The sequence below is a fragment of the Takifugu flavidus genome, chromosome 1 (genome assembly GCF_003711565.1).
Source record: "Takifugu flavidus isolate HTHZ2018 chromosome 1, ASM371156v2, whole genome shotgun sequence".
Lineage (NCBI taxonomy): Eukaryota > Metazoa > Chordata > Actinopteri > Tetraodontiformes > Tetraodontidae > Takifugu > Takifugu flavidus.
Window position 1 is genome coordinate 18,603,442 of NC_079520.1, and position 23,668 is coordinate 18,627,109.

The following is a 23,668-nucleotide window of genomic DNA, read 5'->3' on the forward strand; positions in this document are numbered from 1 at the left end:
TTCGCGGCTCGTTTCGCTGAGTCAGCTTTCGCGGCTCCTTTCGCTGAGTCAGCTTTCGCTGTTCCTTTGCAGCTGTACGAATATTAAAGTGCTTTCTACGTGTCATAAAAGGCCAGAAAGGTATTTTGAATATTAATTGATAATAATTCAACTAATTACACTCCAAGGATATTGGATCGTCAATTACAAAGAAAAAAGGAAAAATATTTTACTTAACATGAATAAATATGACATTGTATTTTGAAGCCTTGTCGTTGAACTCATCATTTTTAGTTGCTTCACTATATTGCTTGCAAAATAAAATTGGTGATAACCTGCGCCTAAAAGACACAGTATTCACGGATTGTGGTTATTGTGTTTTTTTGCATGTAAATGTTTGTGGTTATTAAACATCTGCTCATGCTTAATCTCTGCCGGGGGTGGATTCCTCTATCTGATGCGAGTGGGGCTCACCCTTTTCTTGTGGCGTTGGATAACACGTCGGCGGTTTTTTTTAAAAATTGTTAGATGTTTCTTGGCGCTGATGGATCAAAATGGTTTAGTTTTCCTTAAAAACTAAACCAAAACAAACAAACAAACAAACAAACAAAATCTGAGCTTAGAGACAAATTTGAGAAATATCTTTTGATGAGTTTGCATATAGAAATAGAACAAGCTTATTTTTAAAAAATATTATATTAAAAATTGGGAATGCAATTGCAGCAGCACAACATATTATGTTTTTTAACGTAAATTAATAACAACTATGATTTCGTTTAAAAAGAAAAGGTCCAGAAATTAGTTTAAACAAATAAACAGAAACTAATTATCTCGCTAAATGGCCCAAAGTTTTATGTAAAGGTGCTAAAAAAGAGAGACGCAGACAAATGAATAAACAATATGCAATTTCAATTAATTTGTGTTTTTATCCAATAATTTGAGTTAGTATAATGATGCTTTTGCACCCCCTAATGTTAGCTGGAGTGACGCACATGCAGGAGCAGATAGCCTCCTCCCTGCACTGCCTGCAGGCCGATAACACAGAGGACGAAAACAACCTGCTTTTATTCCCACGGGGAATAATTCAGCCCATCTCCCTCTCTCGTCAATATACAGTAATATACAGCATACATTCCTTTCGGTAGAATTATGGATTGACTGGATTTTCCGCGATGATCTCCCAGAAGGAGAAACGGCTGCTTGCAGAAGTGTGGAAGAGTCTCATCCCTGCGGCCGAAGATATTGGGTCAGATTCACTCCTTAGGTAGGTTTGTGGCAAAAGAGTGTGGAAATGTAGCGCGCGGGGGAAACCAGTACGTTAATATGACGGTCACGTGACTGTCGGTTAAATCGATATCAGTACATTAACATTAATTTATAGGGAGAGAATGATAGAAATATGTAAGAAACACTGTTAACATACCCGAGAACGTCTTTATTCCTATTTATAAGGGATAATGGAGGGATTTGATATAATGAATTTATGACAGTAACGTTTAAATTAAATACAGAGGTCTTAATGTGGATCTTGGCCAATATTTTGGCCAATCATATTGAAGGTGATTGTGTCCGATTTAAAGAGGTTGGTCGAAGATAACAGTATATCAGTATTGATGTTTCTTTTCCATTAAATTTATATTAGAAAAGTGTTTTTGGGGGGTTAATATAAGGAAATGCAATGATGGAGAATACATCTTTAACGCCCGTTTTCGGATGTTTGTTTTTTTTACATTTATTATCATTGATTTACACACAAATCCTGATTCATTCACTACACTCTTCCTCATTCCACAGGATGTTCACCGCCTTCCCAGGGAGCAAGACATACTTCTCTCACCTGGACATCAGCCCCCGGTCCCCCCATATGCTCTCCCATGGCAGAAAGATTGTTCTGGCCATAGCAGAAGGAGCCCAAGACATCAGCCAGCTGGCTGTAAACCTGGCCCCCCTGCAAATACTACACGCCTACCAGCTCCGGATCGACCCCACCAACTTTAAGGTGCCTCCATCATCTCCTTTAATTTCAAAATTCAGAGAAATCTCACAATGGTGCATATCAGATAAGTCACTTTCATGATTGGTCCGGAATCTTTTGCTTATTAAAACTGAATACTCACCCTTTCATCATGTGATGGGGTTTAATCTAAACTGGCCTGCAGGACTCTAACCAAACTTGATCCTCTCTGCAGTTCCTGACACACTGTTTACTGGTGGCGCTGGCCTGTCACCTGGGTGACGACTTCACGCCGGAGGCTCATGCAGCCATAGATAAATACCTCTCAGCTTTTGCAGCTGTGCTTGCTGAGAAGTACAGATGATGACCTGCAAATGTTTCTTTCATTAAATACGGGAACAATGTACGATATTTATCTGATGCCATGATGCATTTAGGGTCAGTATTTTTCAACAGGTTTCTTGTTGGGTTGCAATAAAATTTTGAAGGTTGTCTTTTAATTAACCCTTGTGTGGTGTTTGGGTCTGTGGGACCCGATTTCACTTTTTATTAAAAGAAATAAAAATAAGTTCAAAGAAATAAAAGTCAGTAGTTTTGAAAAACCTTGCTTCACTTGTAAATTTGTTTCCAGTCATATCTTGATTTTAATTGATTTTCTTTATTATGTTTTAAATAATAAGTTATAAATGTGACCTAACAAAGGAAAAGGGCAAATATTAACCATATATATTGTTTATACTGCTTGTAATTGGGATAAGGTAAACATCTGTTCAGTATTTTAACATAAAAGTGTTTGATTGTGAGGCATTAAAAGCCACAAAATGCAACGGGTCCATCAGACCCACAAATGCTGGCTGAGTAACAACAATAGGAACATTACACAAAGGTTAACTATGACCCTTTTCTGTTGACCACTTGTTTGTCAGTTTTCACCTGTTTTCATACCTCTTAATATCTCATACATACAGTATTTTAAATTTAACTTGTGTCTTTGCTGCTGTCCTGTTCTGTACCTTTGACAATAATTATTTGCTTGATGTGGTTTAGATATTTGTTCTCTAACTACACAATTGTGTTTTTCTGTACAGTATGAAGCTAGCAAGGTTTCTCTGTGAGTAAATACTGCAAATAAACTCGATCCTCACTATAGTTGTCGGTCACTTTGGGTTTTTTCGCGCTACGGCATTGACATGAAGATGAATTTGACTGTGAACAGTATACTCTTTAAGCCACGTTGTGGGTGCTGGGATTCTGATCGTCTGGTTTAGCATTAAAAAATGGTGTTATTGAGTGTTTTATGTAAGATAAAACGGTCAAATAAAGCAAGAGGAACAATAACCGCGCCCTGCCTGTGCGCATTTACGCACAAAACGTTTCAACACTGAAATAATGGTAGACCTTAAAGAAACAAAGTGGACTCAATTATAGCTTATTCTAACAAATTATTGTATCAACTGTGAGTATATAATATATTAAATGAGGCTATGTGGATCCACGTCGGTGAAATGAACGGCAAATGAACTGTGAAATGAACGCTTGTGCACGAATTAAATACACGAATGAATAAAAAATATAGACCACTGACAAGAAAGCTTTGCTTCACTGCGCCTTTTTATTGATCCTTGTTATTGATCAAGTCATGTGTCATATGTCTCCTTTTATTACTGAGGAGACACATGACACATCTCGACAGACGTATTGGGGGACATCTTAGTGGTACTGTCTTCCCAGAGCAGAGACGACAACGGCCAGGAACTTCTGGAAGGTGGCCTGGATCTCAGGTGTGAACTTGCTTCCCATTTTGGTGGCGATGACGATGGTCAAGCAGTCAGACAGAAGCTGGAATAAGACGAACAGATAGTTAGAGTCTTCCTCGATGACGTGGAAACATTCTAAGTTGGTTTGAGGCGAATTGTTTCCTATTGCAAGTGTCGAGTGTCGTAATTTACTTTGAAGTTATCGGGGTCGACGTGCAGCTTCTCGGAGTGCAGCTCGCTCAGATCCTTGTAGGTTTCCTTGATGTTGTCCATGTTCTTCACAGCCCTGTCCAGACCGTGCAGCACCGTGACTCCGTGCTTTGCGATGTTGGGGTTATTCTTGATGGCCTCTGCATTGTAGAGGTTGCCGAAGCCTGCAAAGTACCTCTGGGTCCAGGGGTAGACGATCAGACACCTGCAGGAGAAAGAAATATTAGAGAGAACGATGCACTGGAGAAGAGTCGCTTCTTCGTCACGTTTCGTTTCTTTCCCCCCCTTTTCTCCTTTGGGTTGTTTCCTCTTTCTTACCTGATCAGAGACTTGGAGCCGACATCTTCATAGTCCAGGGTGGAGAAGATGTTGTTGATGATGCTGCGCTCTTGATCAGTCCACTCAACCATGGTGACTCTTGTTTAGTTTGCGTTCAGACTTGCAAGAAAAGACCGAATGTAGTTGCAGTGGGAGCTGAGTCTATTTAATTGTGCCTGAGACACCCCCACCCAAAAGGAGAGGTCAGCCGTGATAGGCTGGAGATGAGGCCTGACAGATAAATGACGGGCTTCTCCAGAAGGTTCTGGAACCGTCTCGCGTTTAATAGTAAGATAACATACTTATAATATACAGTATGCAAACAAATAGATTTTAAAATTACTCATTTAAATTGGTTTACGTACATATGTTCACCCGTGTATTATATTTTTTAAAGGTTTTGGGCACTTTGGTGTAATATTTATATTGTGTAGATATTGTAGTTTTGATCCAAACTAGAGCCACATTCTGGGGCCATCGTGTGCATAACTTCTGTAGTTTTGGCATCTAGTGATTGACCTTTCCGTCAACATTTTTTTCTGAGTACAGTGTGGAACGTTACAGTCTATTATTGGGATTATTTATATATGTGTGTATCAATAAAAAAAAAATTTTAAAAAACAGTGGGACATGAAATTTAAATATCAGCATTCACACGTTCCGACCTTCACATGTTTCTCTATTTTTAATAAGTGTTTCCAGCTACTGAACCTATGAGAACCACATTTATTGTTACTTGTATATGAGTGCAGTAGTAAATTACAGTTAATATCACAAATACATTTAACAAATACTTAAAATGACGAAGAATGGCACAAATTTCTCATTAATACCACCACTTTGTGCACGTGTGCGTGCGTGCGTGCGTGCGCGTGTTGCGGAGCAGTCTTGGGCGTTATCTGCGTGACCACATGTTTTATCAGCGGCCTGCCTCCTCCCCGCCCAGAAACACGCTACCGAATTGCATTACTGATTAAAGAATTTACTAAAGGTGGGTAAAAAAAAGTTCTGTTATAAAGCTGTTATAAACTCCCACCTATTTAAAGCATCCCTGAGAATTGAATTATGAAAAAATTCCTTCTATGAAATATTTGGGTCAGTTGAGATTTAAATTCACATAAATTATAGTTCGTGTATTGGTTAATACCTTATAGAGCACAAATGCATGAACCCGCATTCATGTCATTTTTTAATGGTGCATTTTTTTGTATTGTTAAATTAGTGATTTATTGTCTGAACCTGAGGCAAAGCAACCATTTTATCGATCAGCTGATAGGACTTTCTCTGAGTTCTTAGTGTTGCAGGCAGGTCTAAACTCTGTGACCTGATATGACCTCAAAGGAATGATTCCTCATCGTATCGGTTTACATATTTTCAGCATTGGAGAAAAGAAGGAAAATATTCTCACACTGACACATTCCCACTGCAGTGAAGAGAGACATTAATGAAAAGATGGATTTTTTTATTTGCATGATGTGTGTGGAGTGTAACTACAAAGATAAATGCTCAATTAATCAAGTTATTAGAGTCAATCATACTGAGTAGATGTTGAGTGTTTTGAATAATTTTGAATAATTTGAAACTCCAAATTATTTCAAAGAAATTTTCCTCAAATGCTGAAGGGCAAAAACAATTCCAACATTGGAATTGTCAAACCTGGCAATCGTGGTAGCTGGTCAGGGAAATGATAAAGTCTCAGGTCTGGCTTCTCTGATTCCAAAAAACAAACCCGACATAAGCATGACATTTCATATTTTAAATGTAGAGGTGTTCTCCTGATGGGACTTGTGATCAACAAACTGACAGTCGTAAATCGGTCAAAGTTTCCTGCCAATTTCTTCCTGTTGGTGAGACTCTGATAAGCCGCTCCCCGCCGATCTGCGTCAAGGGTCGTGGTTTGGCAACACTTCCTGTGGGTGTGACACCAGAGCGAACATCATTTAAACACCAGCTCAAAAACTATCCCGGCAGGTGTGCGAGAAACAACTAAGTCGACATGAGTCTGAGCAGGACTGACAAGGAGGCCGTGAAGGCCATGTGGGCCAAAATGTCCAAGAGCATTGATGTCATCGGGGCCGAGGCGTTTGGCAGGTAAGCTCCATCTATTGCGCACAACTTAGTGACACTCCTTCGCGCACAATCAGGGATTCAGTCAATCGGCACGTTTGAATCGTTTTAATTGTTACGCACGTCTCCTTAAACGCCAACGATCATCAAATCAGCTAGAATGAATTAGAATGATATTTTGATACATATGTAATTTGGTTTATTTTTTGTTGTCATATTTGCACACAGGATGCTCATCGCCTATCCGCAAACCAAGATCTACTTCAGCGAATGGAGCGACCTGCGTCCCGCCTCTGGTCCTGTGAAGGCCCACGGAAAGAAGGTGATGGGTGGAATTGCTACCGCTGTGGCCAACATAGATGACCTGACCTGTGGCCTGCGGGACCTCAGCGAGCGCCATGCCTTCACTTTGAAAGTGGACCCGGCCAATTTCAGGGTGAATTATTGATTTCGATTTTAGAGGAATTTATGTACTCAAAGACTGTGATTCGCATAACAAATAACAACAATTCTCCCATCCACAGCTCCTGGCTCATTGCATTCTCGTGGTCACTGCCATCTTGTTCCCTAAGGACTTCACCCCGGAGATCCACGTCTCTTTTGATAAATTCCTGGCCGGTGTGGCTCTGGCTCTCTCTGATAAATACCGCTAAACTGCATGGGATTTGATGTCACGTCACCGTGGTGCTAAATCATAATAATAAAAAATCCCATAAATAAACAAGTTTCTTGTTTATCATACCTGACAGTGTGGATGTTATTTATCTCCAAAGTAACTTTATATGTGGAGAAATGAACAGCGGATTATTGCATGTTATTTACACAATTCTCAATCCATCACAATTCTGGTTTCAAAAAAACGTTTAGGTTTATTGTCGAAAATCAAGAGTGCTGCCAAGAAGAAGAGCGAGAATCTGCCTCGAAGAAGCCGTGTGTGATTCATTTTGTTCATTAGAACTTTCAAAACAAACTCAGAAAACCGAAAAAAGGTTTGGTGTAAAAATAAATAATGGGGGTTTTTTTTGTTTGTTTTTTTTGCTAAAACCGGGACCGGGGTCCAATTCAGGTGCACGTGTAAATGTTAAATAATATGAAACAAAAGATAATTAGCCTTTTGACCAATACTCTATGGAGGGCGCCATATAGTAAACTTCACAAATATCGGTTGCTGACCTCAGATAACCCTAACGCCGCCTGGATTAAGAGAAATATTCAATACTCTAGTTTTTTCGCACGCAACACGCGAACAAGGACACACCGACGATTTTCTGAAACTTAGAATAAATGTTTTAATTATAAAAGTGCAAGTAGCCAAACTTTTCATATAGTGCGCAAGCACCACCCCATCAAAGTTGGAGTACTTTAGTAATGTTTCGTTACATCCCTGCGTATGCAATGCGTCGCAGTTATGGATAGGGGGCGCCATACAATAAAGTAGTGGGTGTGCAGTCATCCAGCAGCATGTGTGGACCGGGAGTCAATCTAACCGGAACCGTGCGCTGTTGTGAGGACGGCGAGGAGGAGGACATAGGAACATCTGGAGGTATCGCACGACACTGAGACTCTTCACGTGCTCAGGTCGTGCGCGACGGGTCAGCTCCATGAAGTGACCGGTGTCCGGGGCTTCCCGGCAGAGGCTGTGGCTGCTGTTCCGGCTGTGGGAGTTGGAAGGTAAGCCGTGGACGCGCTGCGTCCCATGTGTCGAAGGTTTACGCGCGGACGGCTCTCGGGGGACAACCAAAACTAATGTCCACATGGTCTACGCCCATGGACATTAATTATTTGATGAATAAACCTAGACATTTATATAAACTATGTACATATCTTGATATTCCGGATGGGGGGTGAGGATGTGTAACAGACAAAAGAGTTCATCGGGAGTCAAGCTAAATATTATATGAAGATAAATGAATTAAAATGACATTCAGCAGGTGGAAGAAAGTGTAGTTTGGGTTGCTGGTGGTTTGAAAATCTGCTGCCTGAAATCTCTAAGCATGTAATTTGATTTCATTCATGCTGCTGCTTGGATTGCTCCTCAACCTCCCTGTCTCCACCCAATAGGCACAGCTTCATGAGCCTCAGCAGCCTTTCTGATCACACGCTGGCCGTCTGTAACAGCCTGTGGAGTTTTCAGATATGGACGGATTTTAAATGTAAACCGTCAGTTTAACTGCCAAATATTTAATGAGAGAATGTCCTCTTGAGCTGTAGACTGAAAGTAAAAGACGCATGTGCATGCAACAGACACACATGAAGTTGAGCGCATCCTGTGGTGCTTAGATCAGTCTATGCAACTGCAAATGCGGCTGTGTGTGCCTGCTTGTGCATTTTTGTGGGTGTGTTTGGTGTTTGACTTCCTTTTTTATTCAACATGCTGCATGTGTGAGCACGTCTGAGAGAAAATTCACAGCAGTGACGAAAGCTGGTGTGATTCTGGGGCGCTGCTGTTTGCAGTGAACTGCACCATCCTGTGCATGGTGTGCTCCACTGGGTGAACTGGGCTGGAAAAGTGCTGTGGGTTTTTGTGTACAGGCGTCTGCATGCACTGGAAAGTTAAAGTAGAAGAACATGAATTAATTAATGAAGTATTGCCCAGTAAAAATATATATGTTATATTAAAGACAACTGTATCCTCTTTAAAGTGCATTTTGCTTTGGCTAGTTGTAGCATTTATGTCACTACTGTACAGATTTTCTAGTAGGAAGCTTCTGTCTAGATAGCAGAGACCTCATTTTCAGTATTTTCATCATGTATTCCAATTTCACTCTCAAATGCTGATCTCATGTTAATGCTGAGTTTAGCTCACTTTTGTGTTTTGTTCTTACTGTATTTGTTCCTGCAGTTGTGGTGCAATACTGCAAAAGCGTTTCCGTTTCATTTAAGATTAAGATTAAGATTAAGATGAACTTTATTCATCCCCGTGGGGAAATTGAATTATAGTAGCAGCGTATGCAGAGTAAAGAGACAGAAAAAATAAATACAGATAAGATTAGAATGTTATAAGCATATATACAGCATATATTATAAGCATATATATATATATATATATATATATAATATATATATATATATATATATATATATATATACACACACACATATAATATAATATATACATATTATAAGCATTATAAGCATATATACATAAATATAGAATAAATTAGAAATAAAATTACAACATGAACATTACACAGTTATTGTTATTGGCTGGGTTTGGATGAGTTATAGAGTCTGATGGCGGACGGCAGGAATGACTTCCTGTACCGTTCCTTAGAGCAGCGAGGCTGCAGGAGTCTGTTGCTGAAGCTGCTCCTCAGTTTGTCCACTGTGTTATGGAGGGGGTGGGAGGGACTGTCCATGATTGTCCGCAGTTTCAACACCATCCTGTCCCTCAGCACCTCGTCCAAGTTATCAAGTCTACAGCCAACAACAGACCAACAGATGAGTTTGTTGAGTCTGTTAGCATCCTTTGCTTTAATGCCTGCAAACTCTCCACAAGGTCCCTGTATTCATCCTCCTGTCCATTTGCTAGCCTGTGCGCAAACATCATCATACGGTCACCATGTTGGTGTTTGGAAGAACAGGACCAGCTTCATCCTAGTGCTCAGTCTTCTTTATGCCTGAGTCCACTCCAGGAGGAGGGGCTGCAAACACTGTTATTTAGGTGGAACAAATTCAACTGTCTTTTTCATTGGAACTGAAAGTGAGCTGTTCACTTTGTAAAATGGAGGCGTTTGTGGTTACTTTGCAGCTGTTTCGTGGTTTCAGATTGACTTCAGAGCAAAGACACTTCCTGTATCACTCCCTGCACTCAGCACAATTCAAGGTGGCCAAGGTGGAACAATTCCATCCCTGTCTATTGCTGACTCTTGAGGACTTACTGTCCCTCAGCCACTGTTGTCTTGCGAGACCCCCCGACCTCTCTGGTTGTAAAAAAAAAAACTCTGTCTTTAAGAGCACGGTTGTGACCCTTATTCCCTCCTCTCCCAAAATATTCTCTTCAGAACCGATTCTGTCTCAACTGTGGGCAATTACCAGCGAGTTGTCATAGAGGCGCAGCCAAACGAGGAAGCTGTTGTGCTGGAGCTGGCAGCATGAGGGATGGCAGGATGGCGGGAGGGATGAAAGACTGAGGAAGTCTATTCATGTCTGTGGGGAGGGCAGGAGGGGGGGGGTCGCACTCGAGATGCTCAGTGTAGCACCGACCTTCCTGTCCCCGGGTGGCCAACACACAGCGGCTCCATGTTAGCTTTAGAGGAGCTGCTCGCTTCAATGTCTCAGCCTGCTGGACATGTCTTCCCTCGGGTGCTGTCAGTTCTCAAAGCCCCCCCAGGGCAACAGAAATAGAGGAAAAAGGACAAACCGCATTAAAATGAATGTGTGAAGCCACAAGGCTGCAGCATGTTTCGTCTGCTGCCGCTCACGACCTCTTTTTCAAAAATTCTGATAATGTCTCTCAAAAATGAGATGACTGACCTTTTTACGCCCAGCCCCCCCCCCCCACACACACACACACCATCTGGCTCGAGTACACAACATATCCACGGTCCAGCGCGGGCAGGGTGGATAAATGCAGGGTTAATCTGTGAGATCTCTTGTTGATTTGTTGCAGCACATAAAAGAAAATAGGATGTTCATTTCCTTCACCGTTCCAAAGACCAGATTATGGCTACACGACCGATCTTGCTTGGGTACCAAGGGGAATGCCAGTTTCCTTCTGTCTTGACTTGTCAGAGAATGAAAAGAAAATAATAATTGTCCATTAGCGATCTGTTTTGCAGTCCCGCGTGGGCACGTCCGGTGGGACGAGCTGCACATTTCCTGCGGTGTTTCTCACATCGCAACAGCCGTCAGTTTCAACCAGGAGTTGCTTTGGAACTCCTGATGTAAATGACCAAGCGGTGACTCTTTGGCCTGACAGCAAAATAATGTCATGTGGTCTGTTGCAGAGGGATTATGGTTTGTAATCTTCCTGTCATGAAAACGCAAGCAGAGAAAAGAGAGAAAATCCTGACCGTGGAGTATCATGTGGGGGATGCAGGAAACAAAAGATGGCGTTTGGACCTCACGCAGTGCTCTCTTGGGCTGTAGGGAGTTCAGAAAACCTGACATGTGAGGCACGATCGCAGGCTCTCATGTGAGTGTTTACATGTTGTGTGTATATGAGTGCGTGTGTGTAGGTTGTTTGCAGACAGTGGAATCTGGATCTGGATTGTTCTGGTGGAGGTTTCAGTCTGGGTTTGTTTATGCTCTGAAGAGTAGAGAACAAAGTCAGGCCAAAGACTGAAAACGGAGACTGTGTTTGGGTCCCTCTACATCTGCGCGTAGTCCAGCTGTTTATGCAGAATATCACCAGATGTAACCTGAGGAGGAAGAGACAGATTAAACTGTCTTCTTTCATGTCGTAAGTGTTTTGCAAAATAAGAAAAGACTGTCTTTATTTAGACCCACACAGCCCGCAGCCGTTTGCTCTCTGATATTTATCTGTTTCACATCATGGCAGCTTTACAACAACTGTTGTCCTGGCAGTCTCGTAGTCTTTTTCCCAACTTCTTGGAAGTGATTCAGGTACAGTTTGCTTTCCCAGCCGAGCTTTTCTGCAGCCTGCGGTGACCTTGCTCTGTGACCGATTTTTGCAGCAAGGGTTTTTCGTCACTGCGGAGGACGCTAAGCTGTGACGTCAATAGCTGAGGAGCAACCGCGTTGACATATTCTTTTAAATATTATCCAGCTAAACAGGCAGCACCTGTATGATTGCAAACATATGAGATTTACTTGTATTTTAAGCCATTTTGGGACCTTCCTTTAACTGCCCGATGTGTGGGATCTAGCGCCACCTGGTGGTCAGTGAAAGGCTGTTATAGTTGCATATTAGCTCCCCCTCTGCAGTGGCCCCAGTCAAGAACACAGCTTTTGGGTGAACGCAAAGAAATTTTACTTGGCTCTTCTTTGTGTTAGGAATACTTTGTCATCACAGTTTAAAGAAATTCAAACCAGACAAATAAAATTAACATTAATACAGTGAAGTTTCCCCTCTGTACTGATTTAAAGAATCCCGGGGTCACCCTGTCTTGTGATGTTAATTAAGAAAGGGTGGACATCTGGCAGGAGCCGCTTTAAAATTTGGATTAAGCAGCTCTGAGCATTCGCCTCCTCACATCTGTATCTGTCTGAGCTCATAGACATGGATTACTGTTAATGTTGTGCATATTCCGTCCCTTTTTTTTAAATGAAAAGCTGTTCAGTTGCAGTGTTTCTGAGCTTCTTGCTGGTGTGTCGTTCAGCTGGCAGGTGTAGGGGGACCTCACAAACATGGATGAGCTGGACAACAGGAACATCAGCCTGCAGAGGAAAAAGCCACCATGGCTAAAACTGGACATCCCAGTTATCCAGCTGACTCCAGACGAAACACCCACGCTCAAACCGGTGAGAGGAAAATATATTTACAGAGCAATACACAATATTTATTATTAGTAACAATATTTAACCCTATTAAATATTACTAATGTTCTGGAGCGAAAGTGCAGACTAGCCAAAGTGCAGACTTACCTCTTGATTGTTTCGATGACACACCAGGGGCGTCTTCGATTGGTTAAAGCTGATCACAGCCTTTTGACTCATACATGCGCATGTGTCCATGTTTGTATCACAGCCTGTGAAGCGCCTCCGCAGTGTAAGCATGCCAGGGGAAAACCTTCAGACCTGCACTGCTGCCATGGAAACTTCCAACAACTTCCTCCGGCCTCCTCTGGAAAGACTTCCCTCCATCACACAATCAATCAAGAGGTGATACGCGTGCACACACACACACACACACACACACACACACACACAGACACAGACACACACACGCACACACACACACACACACACACACACACACACACACACACACACACACACACACAAAGCAAACATTAAACATTTTCTCCAAGTATAAGGTTCCCTCAACAAAACAGGAAATGCATCTGTTTAACCTGGGGCATTCCACATCAGAGGGGTTGGCCAGAACAGTTTAAGAACTCCAGAACTTTGGGATTTGGACCAGGACTACCATGGAAATTTTTCACCTTTCTCTCCCCCTCTCTGATTTCTCTTTATTTATCTCTGCTGATGTTCTCCAGCTGCCTTTTATCTCCAGCTTGGTGTGCTCGGTGTAACTCTTTTTGTTCTAATTACTTTTTAACAAAATCATTTCATTCCTGCTCTAACGCGTTGATCTGGTTCTCTTTTCTTCTGCCTTCTCCTTTTCCACACATATGGCACACCTCCCTCTGGGCTTCTCTACGTACTGGGTGGTAAGTGAGAAAAGAGTACGCTTTGAACGGGTCAATACAGTCCCCCCGGAGGGTCAGAGGGTCCTTAGGACGGCATCATCCATCCGAAGGCGATCATGCATCCCCAAAATAATGACCCGGCGGCGCTCATCAATACCCAAACAGATCATCAGGTACAAAATATAGAAAACAATGCTTTTGATGGCTCAGCAAGAATTAATAGGAGTGGGAGGTTTCCCTCCCCTCAAGAGGCTTTTTCTTCCAAGCTGTTGCCTGGAGACGAACTACAAGGAAAATCCTGGTGTTTGTTGCCACATCTGTGGGATCGATCAATCAGCAGGGATAAAAAGAGCTCCAAGTCACACTGATGATGATCATGAACTGAACCTGACACCCTTAATGGGAAATTACTGAGGTGGAGTTCAGCACTACTGTCGCTCCAGTTTGTGGGTGTCGTGTTCAGGCATGTTCAGCTGCACTCCCGTTCCTCTTTTCCCTAGAAACGTGTACAATCTTTCTACATTTCCTGGTGTGTTTAAGGGGGAACTGGTGTTCACTCAAAAACGGGCTGGGGAGGGGGCGCTCAATGTGATGAGGACCAGAGCTGTTGTCGTCATTTTTGAGTGGGTCACATCCTTTTTTGCAGACTCTTGTGAAGGACTACTGGGAGGCCGGCCATGGATTTCACATACTCTCTTTCAAACAGTCAGGAGGAAATTTCTTGTGTGTTCTAGGATCCATTTGATGAGAAACTGAAGACATCTGTGGATATTTAACATCATGGCACTAGGCATTTCTTCTAACCTTTGAGTAAGAACCAGATGGGTCATAACAGAGAGTCTGGAAATGCGGTGCTTGTCTCGTCTTTGCGTAACAGCGAGGATTACGAGGTCCATTTGCCCCACGTGCTCAAAAATCCCTTTATAGAACGCATACATGTGATTTGTGAAGGATCCGTGTGGGGGATTGGGGTTTAATGCTGCTGTGGGGGGTAAAAAGGGACAGTGTGTCACGAAAACCGGTGTTGGAGGGTACAAGTCTATGCAGCTCCTGTCTAATGTAGTCATGGGCCCGACCCTGAACAACCGCCTGAGATCTCTGGACAGGTGAGTGTGTCTTGGGGAGCTGTGGCATGAGGACCCTCAAGAAAATGAAATTTAAAAGATAAGAAAAATAACTTCATAGTCCAAAAATGTTCTTGTCTCTCACCCTATCTGTATGTAAATGATCTGATTTCCTGTTTTCTCAAAGTTATTAGTAAACGTTTATAGCTAAGCAATCCTTAGTTTATGCTCTGGTCAAGTTATTTACAGTAATTTGCAATAGCCTTAATCCCTGTTATTCCTTTTTTGGATATTTTTTTTACACCACCTACAAAGAGAGGCTGTAATCAACCCTGTTTTCTTTTGAAAGATATTCCTTTCAGGAAGAAAGACAGTCGCCTCCCTGCCCGTGTGTAACCTTAAAAGGTGTCCCCAGCTGGAGCCTGTCTTAATGATGAGGCTTGAGTGTTTATTACTGAGTGTTCTGCTCTCTAAATAATCTCCCCTGAGTGGCCTCCCCCTCCAGGACTCACTGCCTGACACACAAACACTGTTCCCCATCCAGAGAGGATAAAAGTGGAAAGCGTGTCTATGCAAAAGTCACATCTATACACCCACTTCAGTTAATGAGGAGGATACAAAAGCCATCAAGCCTGTTCATTTCCACTATGGTCTGATGTTCCACTAAAAATTCGATTTGTGAGTTTGTCTCTCATTTCCCACCACATTCAATTGAAATCTGCCAGTACTTTTCGCACTCACGCTAACCAGTCTGCTACAAAAATTAGCCACCCCACCAGTTAGCCACAGCAGGCAGCTGGCCACAGAATGTTTTCTGCCCTTCTGGGATTCTTGGATTCCTGGTGCCAAAGGAAGTAGCGTACTTAAAAACCACAAAACCCGACTGATACGCTTATGAAAAATAACAATAGACTTGACTCATCCGCTAATCTGCAGCTACAACTGAGGGAGATTTGAGGAGCAGCTGGGAGGCAACAACTCCATGGAACAAGCAGCTGCTACCAATTGACTAATCAGCACTTTGTTCTGGACAGATGTACGACCCAATCAGTCCAAAAAGCTAAAGTGCAGGCGCCGCGGAGGGCACAAATCCCAAAAAAGAGCACCAATATGATGCTAGACATTATATGTTGGCTCTTTGTGGCACTGTGGCTGCAAATTGGTGCTGTGATGTTAACAGTTTCACAGAAACAAAATGTAATGAAAGTGTTTGGAGGGCAACCTTCAAATGCGCCTGTCGGCGCCTCTGCTCAAGGTACCAATAGCAGGACACTTGACTGAGGAGACCCATCATTAAGACACATGCGGCAGTTGGGTTATTTTGGCCAACGGGGGCAGATTATCGCACTTTAGCTAACATTGCCAGGTCAATGTGTCCTTGATTGTCCATGAATTTTGCAAGGTCATGCGCTACATCCTCCTACCTGAGTCAATCAAACTAATCGAGGGGGATGATCTCTGGGAGGTCATACAAGGCTTCCTAATGAGATGGGGTTTCCCACTTTGGAGCCATTGATGGAAGTCACATGTCCACCCCTGGACTAGAAGAAAGTCACATTTTGTTCGCATTTTACCTATTTCACTCCCAAAGGATGGAATTTGGTCCTTCTGGAGATCAACAATTCTGGTAAGCCTGGCTACAATAATGAAATTATCTCTCTCCCCTGCAATTTATATTCTTTACTAGTGCTGTGTAAAAAGTTTTACGTTCAAGTCTCTGAAAGATGTAAGTTTATTAAATTAATTGTTAATATGCCACCTTGTGATACAATTAATTATGTGATATGGCTTGGTGGTATTGGTATTAAAATCTGATAGCTCCTCTATGTTTACAGTAGCCATCTGTTCATTTAACTGTTGCACATCACAGTGAAGTAACAGCTGATGGGTGTTTCATTTTATGATTATTTACATGAGGAAAAAACTATAGAATAACACATCCTGCCCCCGTAACAGTTTCACCATCCACAGAGGACAGCTTGGAAGTGTCCATAACGCCAGGATTCTTAGGAATTCCCTTGTCTTTGCAGTGGGAAAGAGAGAGGGAAGCTTTTTCCAACAGTAAGTTTCTCTGTCACTCTCATGCACACTTTCATGCATAAATGTGTGGAAAGAAAAGCAATAGTCTCAAACTAGTTATAAATGTGTATTACACAATCTGTAAATGTAAAATATTTTATTTACAAATGTGTGCAATGACTCGTGTGTAACTCAGAGTGGACATGTGTAGATCTTTGCACGTTTATGTTTCATGTAATACACATTTTTGACAGTTTTGAGATATTTTCTCTACACACATGCACATCCAGTATTGAACCATATTTAAAATATATTGAAAAACATGTTATAACATCTAATAAATGTCACTTTCCATCACCAAAGGACACAGGAGAGATCAAGTTGCACTCATGCTGCGTGCTGACGCGGCGTACCCCACCCAGAGCTGACTGCTTGAAGGCTACTCTGATGCAGGGAACCTGACAGAGCAACAAGGATACTTTAATGAGCGGAACAGCAAAGCCAGAAGGAGCGTGGAATGTGCATGAAGGGATGATGGCAGAGACGCCCTGATGGAGCTTTTTATACAGCCACCCATGATTTCCGAAAGTAACCAATCACTGAACCAATTGTCAGATGATTTTTTTGAATGTTAACTTTAACTGGCATTGTTTAAATGTAACAGTGTTAAATTGTGGAGTTAAAGAATGTGTTTTCAAGACAAATACAAATGAAATTTAATAAATATACAATAAAATATTTTGCATTCTCTGAAAATATTCAATGAAGTGCTGAGGACTGACTGAAGGGCTGGAAGGGAAGTCACGGCTATTACCACCCACTGCTGTTATACTGTACATCCTGGTTTAGGACCAGGTTTTCTATGTCCGCATGCGTGTCAAGACTGTGAAGATAATCATTTATTTTAGGGCTTATGGCGACAACTGTGAAGCGTTACGTTAAATTTGCCCGTGTCAACAAGCACATCAGGGCTGCTTGGTGAACTACCAGGTTCTATGACCAGGCTCCTCCTGGTAGGGGGACTGCCATTGGAAACTAGCCTTTAATCTGGGGAATTCTTGATTTTTAAAATCTTCATTAATGTAAATTGTCTCTCTACAACTACAAAAACCCGACCTTCTGTTCTCCTGGCATTCCCGGGTCCCGCTCCTACCGGTAACTCCATAGTAGCTGGCCTCTATTTTGAAAATAGGCTGTCTCCTGCCCGTATATCATGGTTGGCCTTGTTTAAAGATTGATATCTAAGATTTCTGCCAATGCACAGGAGAATTTAAACTGACTAAAATGCCGTTTCTCTCTTTAGGGGTACAGCTGATTGGTTTGGAGTGAGCAAAGACAGTGACAGCACACAGCGATGGAGGAGGAAGAGCCTGCAACACTGCAGCCATCTGTATGGGGGGCTGAAGGCACAGGTGATGAGGGAGATGGAGCTCCACAGCCAAGACAACCTCTCCCTGGCCAGCACTGAGACCCCTCCTCCCCTCTACCTCCCACCCCACCACCCCAGTAACCGCTACTGTGGCATGCAGAGGGTAGGGCGCTCTGGTGCGCTGTAGACGGGCGGGGGGAGTCATTCACCTTTAAACTCATGTCAAGCCATCTGCCAGTGTTGCACTAATACATCCAACTCACCCTTCCATATAATTAGGACACGTGGAACACAATTCCATGCTATCAAACTACTTTCACTTTCAGAATTCAGCCTTTGGAAATTTTGTAACATGCAGGTTCTCACTTTTTCCATCTCGCAGCAGTCCAGGCAAACATAACGGCTGTTATGCAAACTTCCTGCAGCAGATATTTATAATAATTTCCAATTTTACTGCCAAGATCAAGGTCATGCATGATTGTGTGGAGTTTACTGTGAGCGAATGAATGTGCGAGTGACTCGATCCAGATGTGGTCATCCTTCTTTCCTGTCTCTCTCGCTTTATCCGCAGATGTCTCTTGACTACCAGCGTAAAGACAAGCTTTGAAACAGCTGTTTGTCCGTCTGTGTACAGATTGTAGACCCCCTGTCGCGGGGTCGTGCCTTCCGCGTGGTGGAAGAGGCTGACGGTTCCAGTGTCCCCCAAACTCCTGTCACGCCCTGCACAGCCTCCCTTTGCTCCCATTCCAGCTCCCGCTCTGCCCTGAACCGGTTGCCACGGCGGCGCAAGCGGGAGTCTGTGGCAGTGATGAGTCTCAAAGCTGCAGCATCATTGATGAAGGTGCTTATTGTCTGTTTATGCTACAGTTGGAGCCACCAAACACCATATGTCAGATCATTTCCATGGTGTTATGCTCATCCAAAGAGATTCCATTCTTTTCTATATCCTACACACAAACATGGACTTTATTGCCATCTAATGTGCGCCTGTCTATATAAAACACGAGATCTACTTGTCAGATTAAAGTTGAGGTTAATACTTCACACAGCTGCGAGGAGGTTCCCCGCACACGATACCAGTTGTGGGATCACCCTCTTAAATGCTGGAGAGGATCATTCATTGAGTGTATCTGCTTATGGGTGCTGGGGAGGGGGTGACTGGGTTAACCTCAAAGCAGATGGTCACTGATAATAGACAGCGAATGTCCATATCTGCTGGGAGGAGGCCTACAAGCGCAGAACTAATCCCCAGTCATGCAAACGTCACTTTGCTACCACAAGCACCCACCAGATGCAGTTAGATGGTCAATGTGGAGGATTTACCCAAATAAACCATATGTGTTTGGCTCCTCCCCTCTTTTGTGATGCCACTATGATGAGGTTTGCCACTTTTTGATAGGGACGGACATTAGGTAGAAGCACAGCCCATCGGTGTCGCAGGCGCAGTTTCATGCCCCCCAGTTTCTTCGAAGAAGACAGTGTGGACTTCCTGGATGACTTGGACACTTCCTTCTTCAACAGAGTGAGCAGTGGACACACACCCATAACATCAGTGCTTTAAGTTAGCAGTGCCAAACAATTCAAAGTCTCACTGATTTATGCCCCTCCCATTGATATTGGTGTGGTTTACTTTAATTTTGATACATTTTTAATTGTTCTGACCTGATGTCCCCTCTCCAGGAAGGCCTGCATGATGAGTTGTCCAGCTATGCTGATGATGTTTTTGAAACAGCATCTGAAGCCGCTCTTAAACAAGTGGATGAAAGCGAGCTGACAGGAAGTGCACTGGACAAGAGCGAGCTCGAGAGGAGTCACCTCATGCTGTACCTTTATCATTTATTGGAGTGATACTCACTTCTTCTGACATATGGACTTAAATAGCTTTTATTTTATGTTATTTTTTTTAACTCAATCCAGCCCATCAGAGCGAGGATGGAGGAAGGCCAAAGATAGCTCTCTGGTCCAACCCAGAGTCCGTCTAAAGCAGGAAGTGGTGAGTGTCAACGGGCCCCAGCAGCGAGGACAAAGGATTACGGTTCCAGTTAAGAAACTGTTTGCCAGAGAGAAGAGGCCCTACGGGCTCGGAATGGTGGGGCGGCTCACAAACAGGACCTACCGCAAGCGCATCGACAGCTTTGTTAAAAGGCAGATTGAAGACATGGATAATCACAGGTGAGGGTTTGTCTGCCTCAAAATCTTTTTCTTCAGGAGTACAGAAAGTCAAATGTCCCTTATGTCCGCACTAGACCCTTTTTTTCATACTGGATCACGTTTGTCCATTTGATCGTCACCATCCTGGCTGTAACTGTTTATGGGATTGCCCCTGTGGGGTTCTCACAGCATGAAACTGTCAACTCTGTGAGTGCATTTTACATTATTTACCTTGCTTATAGTGACATAGTGTCAGAAAATTTGTGCTAGACTCGTGATATATTTTTTTTAATATATATTTTCAGGTGTTACGGAATAAGGGAGTTTATGAAAATGTCAAATTTGTGCAGCAACAAAACTTCTGGGTTGGTCCGAGCTCGGCAAGTATTTTTGCTTCCAGATAGCACCATTATATCAGAGCATCTTCAAGATTAAATCGAGCATTGATAAATGTCATGTGACTGCTGTCCTCCAGGAGGCGCTGATTCACCTGGGAGCAAAGTTTTCTCCTTGCATGCGGCAGGATGAGGAGATCTACATGTTGATGCAGGAGAAAAGAGAGAAGGAGAGGGAATCTGGCTGCTGCGTGAGGAACGATCGTTCTGGCTGTCTGCAGACATTACAGGAGGAGTGTTCGGTCAGTGAATAACCGGGACAGATCTTATAAATGTCGCTTTTTTATATACACTCTGAAGAACTGCGAGTGGAAACTATGGGATTAACCAACTGGTTTGTCCCTGAACTGTAGAGCACCCTTGCTGTGTGGGTGAAGTGGCCTCAACATCCCAGTGCCCCTTTTCTCCAGGGTTTGTTACGGCAGCACGGTGCAGTCTGCCATCAGGACCCCAGGTGTCACAGAAATAACTGTCTCATTTCTACTCCTCTACAAAATATTTACAACTGGGTTTTTAACCCTAAGCTTTTATTTTGGTAGAGTTTGTGTGGAGCCAGCCTCAGTTTCCCCTCATGAGTGGCCTGATGACATCACCAAGTGGCCAGTAAGTATGCATAGTCTTTGGAGAGCATTAACGAAGTCCAAATTAAAAGCGATGATGGAGAGAGTTCACCTGCAGGTTGTGATCTGCAGATTTGCACAAAGTACAATTCTGGGAATCACACCAACCTCCCCTACATGGACTGCACCATCACAGGCCGGCCCTGTTGCATGGGAACCAAAGGACGGTAGGTGCAATGTCGCCACTTGACGAGTGTCACTGCAACATCAAATGAAAGGAATTGTGGTGTTTCCCTGTTCCAGGTGTGAAATCACTTCAAGGGAGTACTGTGAATTCATGCACGGCTACTTTCACGAGGAGGCAACTTTGTGCTCGCAGGTAGAACAAACACACGGCTCAGCGGTATTTTGAAGCCCATGTTGTTGACTGTGGTTCAGTCTTGATTTTCAAAAAGTTAAGCTGCTCCAGGTGAGGCTCGAACTCACAACCTCGGCATCACTCTGCAGGTTACTGTCTTATAAGTACCGCGCGCTGACCGATTGCGCCACAGGAGCTGCTGATCGCACCTTCCCCGTGGTTTTCCCTGTCTTGCAGGTGGCCTGCATGGCCGACGTATGTGGCTTGTTCCCTTTCCTCAACCCTGACGTCCCAGACCAGTTCTCCAGACTCTGGCTCTCCCTCTTTCTTCATGCTGGGTGACTAAACTCAATGTTATGCTCATAGTCCTGAATATGTAAAGTTTCTATGAGTTGATTTATGTGAGAAAAGAACAGAATTGCCTGCCAGAGTACTAAAACTCATCTTTGTGTGTAGGATCTTGCACTGCCTGGTGTCGGTGTTTTTCCAGATGACAGTGCTGAGGGACATAGAGAAGCTGGCAGGTTGGCTCCGGGTCTCCATCATCTACATGCTCAGTGGCATCACAGGCAACTTGGCATCATCCATCTTTCTTCCATACAGAGCAGAGGTACAGACTTTATAATTTAGCTCCTGCAATTGCACATGAACAAATACCTCTTTATAATTTACTACAATTAACTGAAAAGGACTAATTTCCACACCATTTTTAAACAACAGAGACTCTTTTTTAGGGCTTGTAGCTTTTTAGGGAATAATTTGCTGTTGTTGCCTTGTGTCTTAACAACACATTAAAAACTCTGTTTGGTCTCAGGTTGGCCCTGCAGGCAGCCAGTTTGGCATCCTGGCCTGTCTGTTTGTGGAGCTTTTTCAGAGCTGGCAGATCCTCGAGCGACCATGGAGAGCTTTTGGCAAGCTGCTGGCCATCACCACCTTTTTATTCTCCTTTGGCCTGCTTCCTTGGATCGACAACTTTGCCCACATTTGTGGTTTTGTGTCTGGGTTCTTCCTCTCCTTCACTTTCCTGCCGTACATCAGGTGAGCGGAGTGCAACTTAAATGTTTTCAATCACCACCAACTTTCTTTGACTAACGGTGCTTTGGTTGATTTCGGCCTTCAGCTTTGGACGCTCGGATATGTACCGGAAGCGGCTGCAGATCTGTGTGTTCCTGCCAGTGTTCTTGGGTCTTCTCGCCACCCTGGTGGTCCTCTTCTATGTCTACCCTGTGAAGTGCGACTGGTGCGAATACCTGACCTGCATCCCCATCACAGAGATGTTCTGTGAGAAGTACGACCTGAATGCACATCTGCTCTAGTGGTTACTGTCTGGGCTCCCCTCACTGCTAAAGAAACGCAGACATATTTTATGTGGACAGACTCTGAGTCTTCCTTCATCTGATCATTCTTCATATGATGGACTTGATGGAAATGGTGGTGCTCTAAATTTGACTTCACAGAATTTCTTGCACTGCTATTGTGGATCTTTTTCTACTGTTTTTACCATGAACGATTTTGTCCATCTGATGGGCGCCCTTTAAGGAAATTAATTATACTGTAATTTAATGTGCCTTATCCACGCACAACCATAAAGGCAATGTGATTTTGTGCCATGTGACATGAAATTCTTGTGAAATCTATTGACTTGACAGTGTTCATTTCTTTTCTACTTTTTAAAATGACTGTGATTCTGTGGTTTATTATGGGAATTAACTGTCTTTTGCTATTCTGAATGAACTACTGTACGTCTGTGTGTGTCTGTGACTAGCTGTTTCTGAGATCTGTTTGCATTGCCTTCATCACTGTGGTGGCGTTTTAGTTACCTGACAATAAACACATTTGTAATTTTTCCCCCTAATGCTCCAAACTATTTTCTTAATATCATAAAAAAGCCAAATATTTGTTCCATACTAGGGAGCTCAACTCTACAGGTCTTGTTGAGTTTATTAAGGGTAAGCAAGCTGCACCACTAGATGGCGCCCCAGACTCAATGTCAACCACTCGTTATGAATTACTGCAACGCTTGTCGGGGTGTAGCTTAAGATCTCCATGTGATTAACGCTATAGCGTGCAGAATTCTTACTGAGCACCCTCCCCCCGAATAAAAAGACCGGCGCACGCACGCACACACACACACATTATTAATTCTTGTCTGTAATTGAGTCTGCACACAAGTGCACTTATAGTCAGAGA

General features: G+C 43.1%; 4 protein-coding genes and 1 non-coding gene across 9 annotated transcripts; 3 read left to right on the forward strand and 2 right to left on the reverse strand.

The window, feature by feature from the left end:
- The first annotated feature begins 947 nt into the window (after positions 1-947).
- On the forward strand, positions 948-2,503 carry zgc:163057 (Hemoglobin subunit alpha-D-like). Its single transcript, XM_057041783.1, has 3 exons — positions 948-1,243; positions 1,774-1,978; positions 2,169-2,503. Exons 1-3 carry the CDS (start codon positions 1,152-1,154, stop codon positions 2,295-2,297), a joined length of 426 nt encoding a protein of 141 aa, XP_056897763.1. The 5' UTR covers positions 948-1,151; the 3' UTR covers positions 2,298-2,503.
- Positions 2,504-3,589: 1,086 nt separating this feature from the next.
- Positions 3,590-4,500, reverse strand: LOC130530514 (hemoglobin subunit beta-1-like). The gene is made up of 3 exons (XM_057041759.1): positions 4,219-4,500; positions 3,883-4,105; positions 3,590-3,772 (listed from the first exon to the last, which is right to left on the reverse strand). Exons 1-3 carry the CDS (start codon positions 4,308-4,310, stop codon positions 3,644-3,646), a joined length of 444 nt encoding a protein of 147 aa, XP_056897739.1. The 5' UTR covers positions 4,311-4,500; the 3' UTR covers positions 3,590-3,643.
- A 1,506-nt stretch (positions 4,501-6,006) lies between these two features.
- Positions 6,007-7,026, forward strand: hbae5 (hemoglobin, alpha embryonic 5). Its single transcript, XM_057041771.1, has 3 exons — positions 6,007-6,309; positions 6,514-6,721; positions 6,810-7,026. Exons 1-3 carry the CDS (start codon positions 6,215-6,217, stop codon positions 6,936-6,938), a joined length of 432 nt encoding a protein of 143 aa, XP_056897751.1. The 5' UTR covers positions 6,007-6,214; the 3' UTR covers positions 6,939-7,026.
- A 271-nt stretch (positions 7,027-7,297) lies between these two features.
- Positions 7,298-23,333, forward strand: rhbdf1b (rhomboid 5 homolog 1b (Drosophila)). 5 transcript variants are annotated; one of them, XM_057041628.1, is made up of 20 exons: positions 7,611-7,956; positions 12,570-12,711; positions 12,938-13,071; positions 13,589-13,735; positions 17,949-18,177; positions 18,649-18,855; positions 19,414-19,536; positions 19,695-19,837; positions 19,932-20,186; positions 20,261-20,372; positions 20,471-20,545; positions 20,641-20,802; positions 20,914-21,014; positions 21,100-21,163; positions 21,253-21,347; positions 21,424-21,499; positions 21,716-21,816; positions 21,935-22,088; positions 22,293-22,516; positions 22,599-23,333. In XM_057041628.1, exons 2-20 carry the CDS (start codon positions 12,598-12,600, stop codon positions 22,792-22,794), a joined length of 2,712 nt encoding a protein of 903 aa, XP_056897608.1. In that variant the 5' UTR covers positions 7,611-7,956; positions 12,570-12,597; the 3' UTR covers positions 22,795-23,333. The 5 variants fall into 5 exon arrangements, 4 of the variants coding, with proteins under 4 accessions (XP_056897608.1, XP_056897615.1, XP_056897625.1 ...); XM_057041635.1 differs by having other exon boundaries at positions 17,949-18,057; XR_008951846.1 differs by lacking the exon at positions 22,599-23,333 and having other exon boundaries at positions 7,298-7,956; positions 21,239-21,347.
- On the reverse strand, positions 21,582-21,675 carry trnai-uau (transfer RNA isoleucine (anticodon UAU)). Its single transcript has 2 exons — positions 21,638-21,675; positions 21,582-21,617 (listed from the first exon to the last, which is right to left on the reverse strand). It is a non-coding gene; the product is annotated as a tRNA-Ile (tRNA).
- Positions 23,334-23,668: the final 335 nt, after the last annotated feature.

Bases quoted from the DNA above. Each gene is read 5' to 3' on its own strand.
- hbae5 (XM_057041771.1), top strand. From the start codon at position 6,215: ATGAGTCTGAGCAGGACTGACAAGGAGGCCGTGAAGGCCATGTGGGCC. The intron at 6,310-6,513 runs GTAAGCTCCATC...ATTTGCACACAG, and splicing joins GGGGCCGAGGCGTTTGGCAG to GATGCTCATCGCCTATCCGC. The intron at 6,722-6,809 runs GTGAATTATTGA...TCCCATCCACAG, and splicing joins TGGACCCGGCCAATTTCAGG to CTCCTGGCTCATTGCATTCT.
- LOC130530514 (XM_057041759.1), bottom strand. From the start codon at position 4,310: ATGGTTGAGTGGACTGATCAAGAGCGCAGCATCATCAACAACATCTTC. The intron at 4,106-4,218 runs GTAAGAAAGAGG...TTTCTCCTGCAG, and splicing joins GGCTCCAAGTCTCTGATCAG to GTGTCTGATCGTCTACCCCT. The intron at 3,773-3,882 runs GTAAATTACGAC...GTCTTATTCCAG, and splicing joins TCGACCCCGATAACTTCAAA to CTTCTGTCTGACTGCTTGAC.
- zgc:163057 (XM_057041783.1), top strand. From the start codon at position 1,152: ATGATCTCCCAGAAGGAGAAACGGCTGCTTGCAGAAGTGTGGAAGAGT. The intron at 1,244-1,773 runs GTAGGTTTGTGG...CTCATTCCACAG, and splicing joins GGGTCAGATTCACTCCTTAG to GATGTTCACCGCCTTCCCAG. The intron at 1,979-2,168 runs GTGCCTCCATCA...TCCTCTCTGCAG, and splicing joins TCGACCCCACCAACTTTAAG to TTCCTGACACACTGTTTACT.
- rhbdf1b (XM_057041628.1), top strand. From the start codon at position 12,598: ATGGATGAGCTGGACAACAGGAACATCAGCCTGCAGAGGAAAAAGCCA. The intron at 19,537-19,694 runs GTGAGCAGTGGA...TCCCCTCTCCAG, and splicing joins ACACTTCCTTCTTCAACAGA to GAAGGCCTGCATGATGAGTT. The intron at 21,164-21,252 runs GTAAGTATGCAT...TGTGATCTGCAG, and splicing joins ATGACATCACCAAGTGGCCA to ATTTGCACAAAGTACAATTC.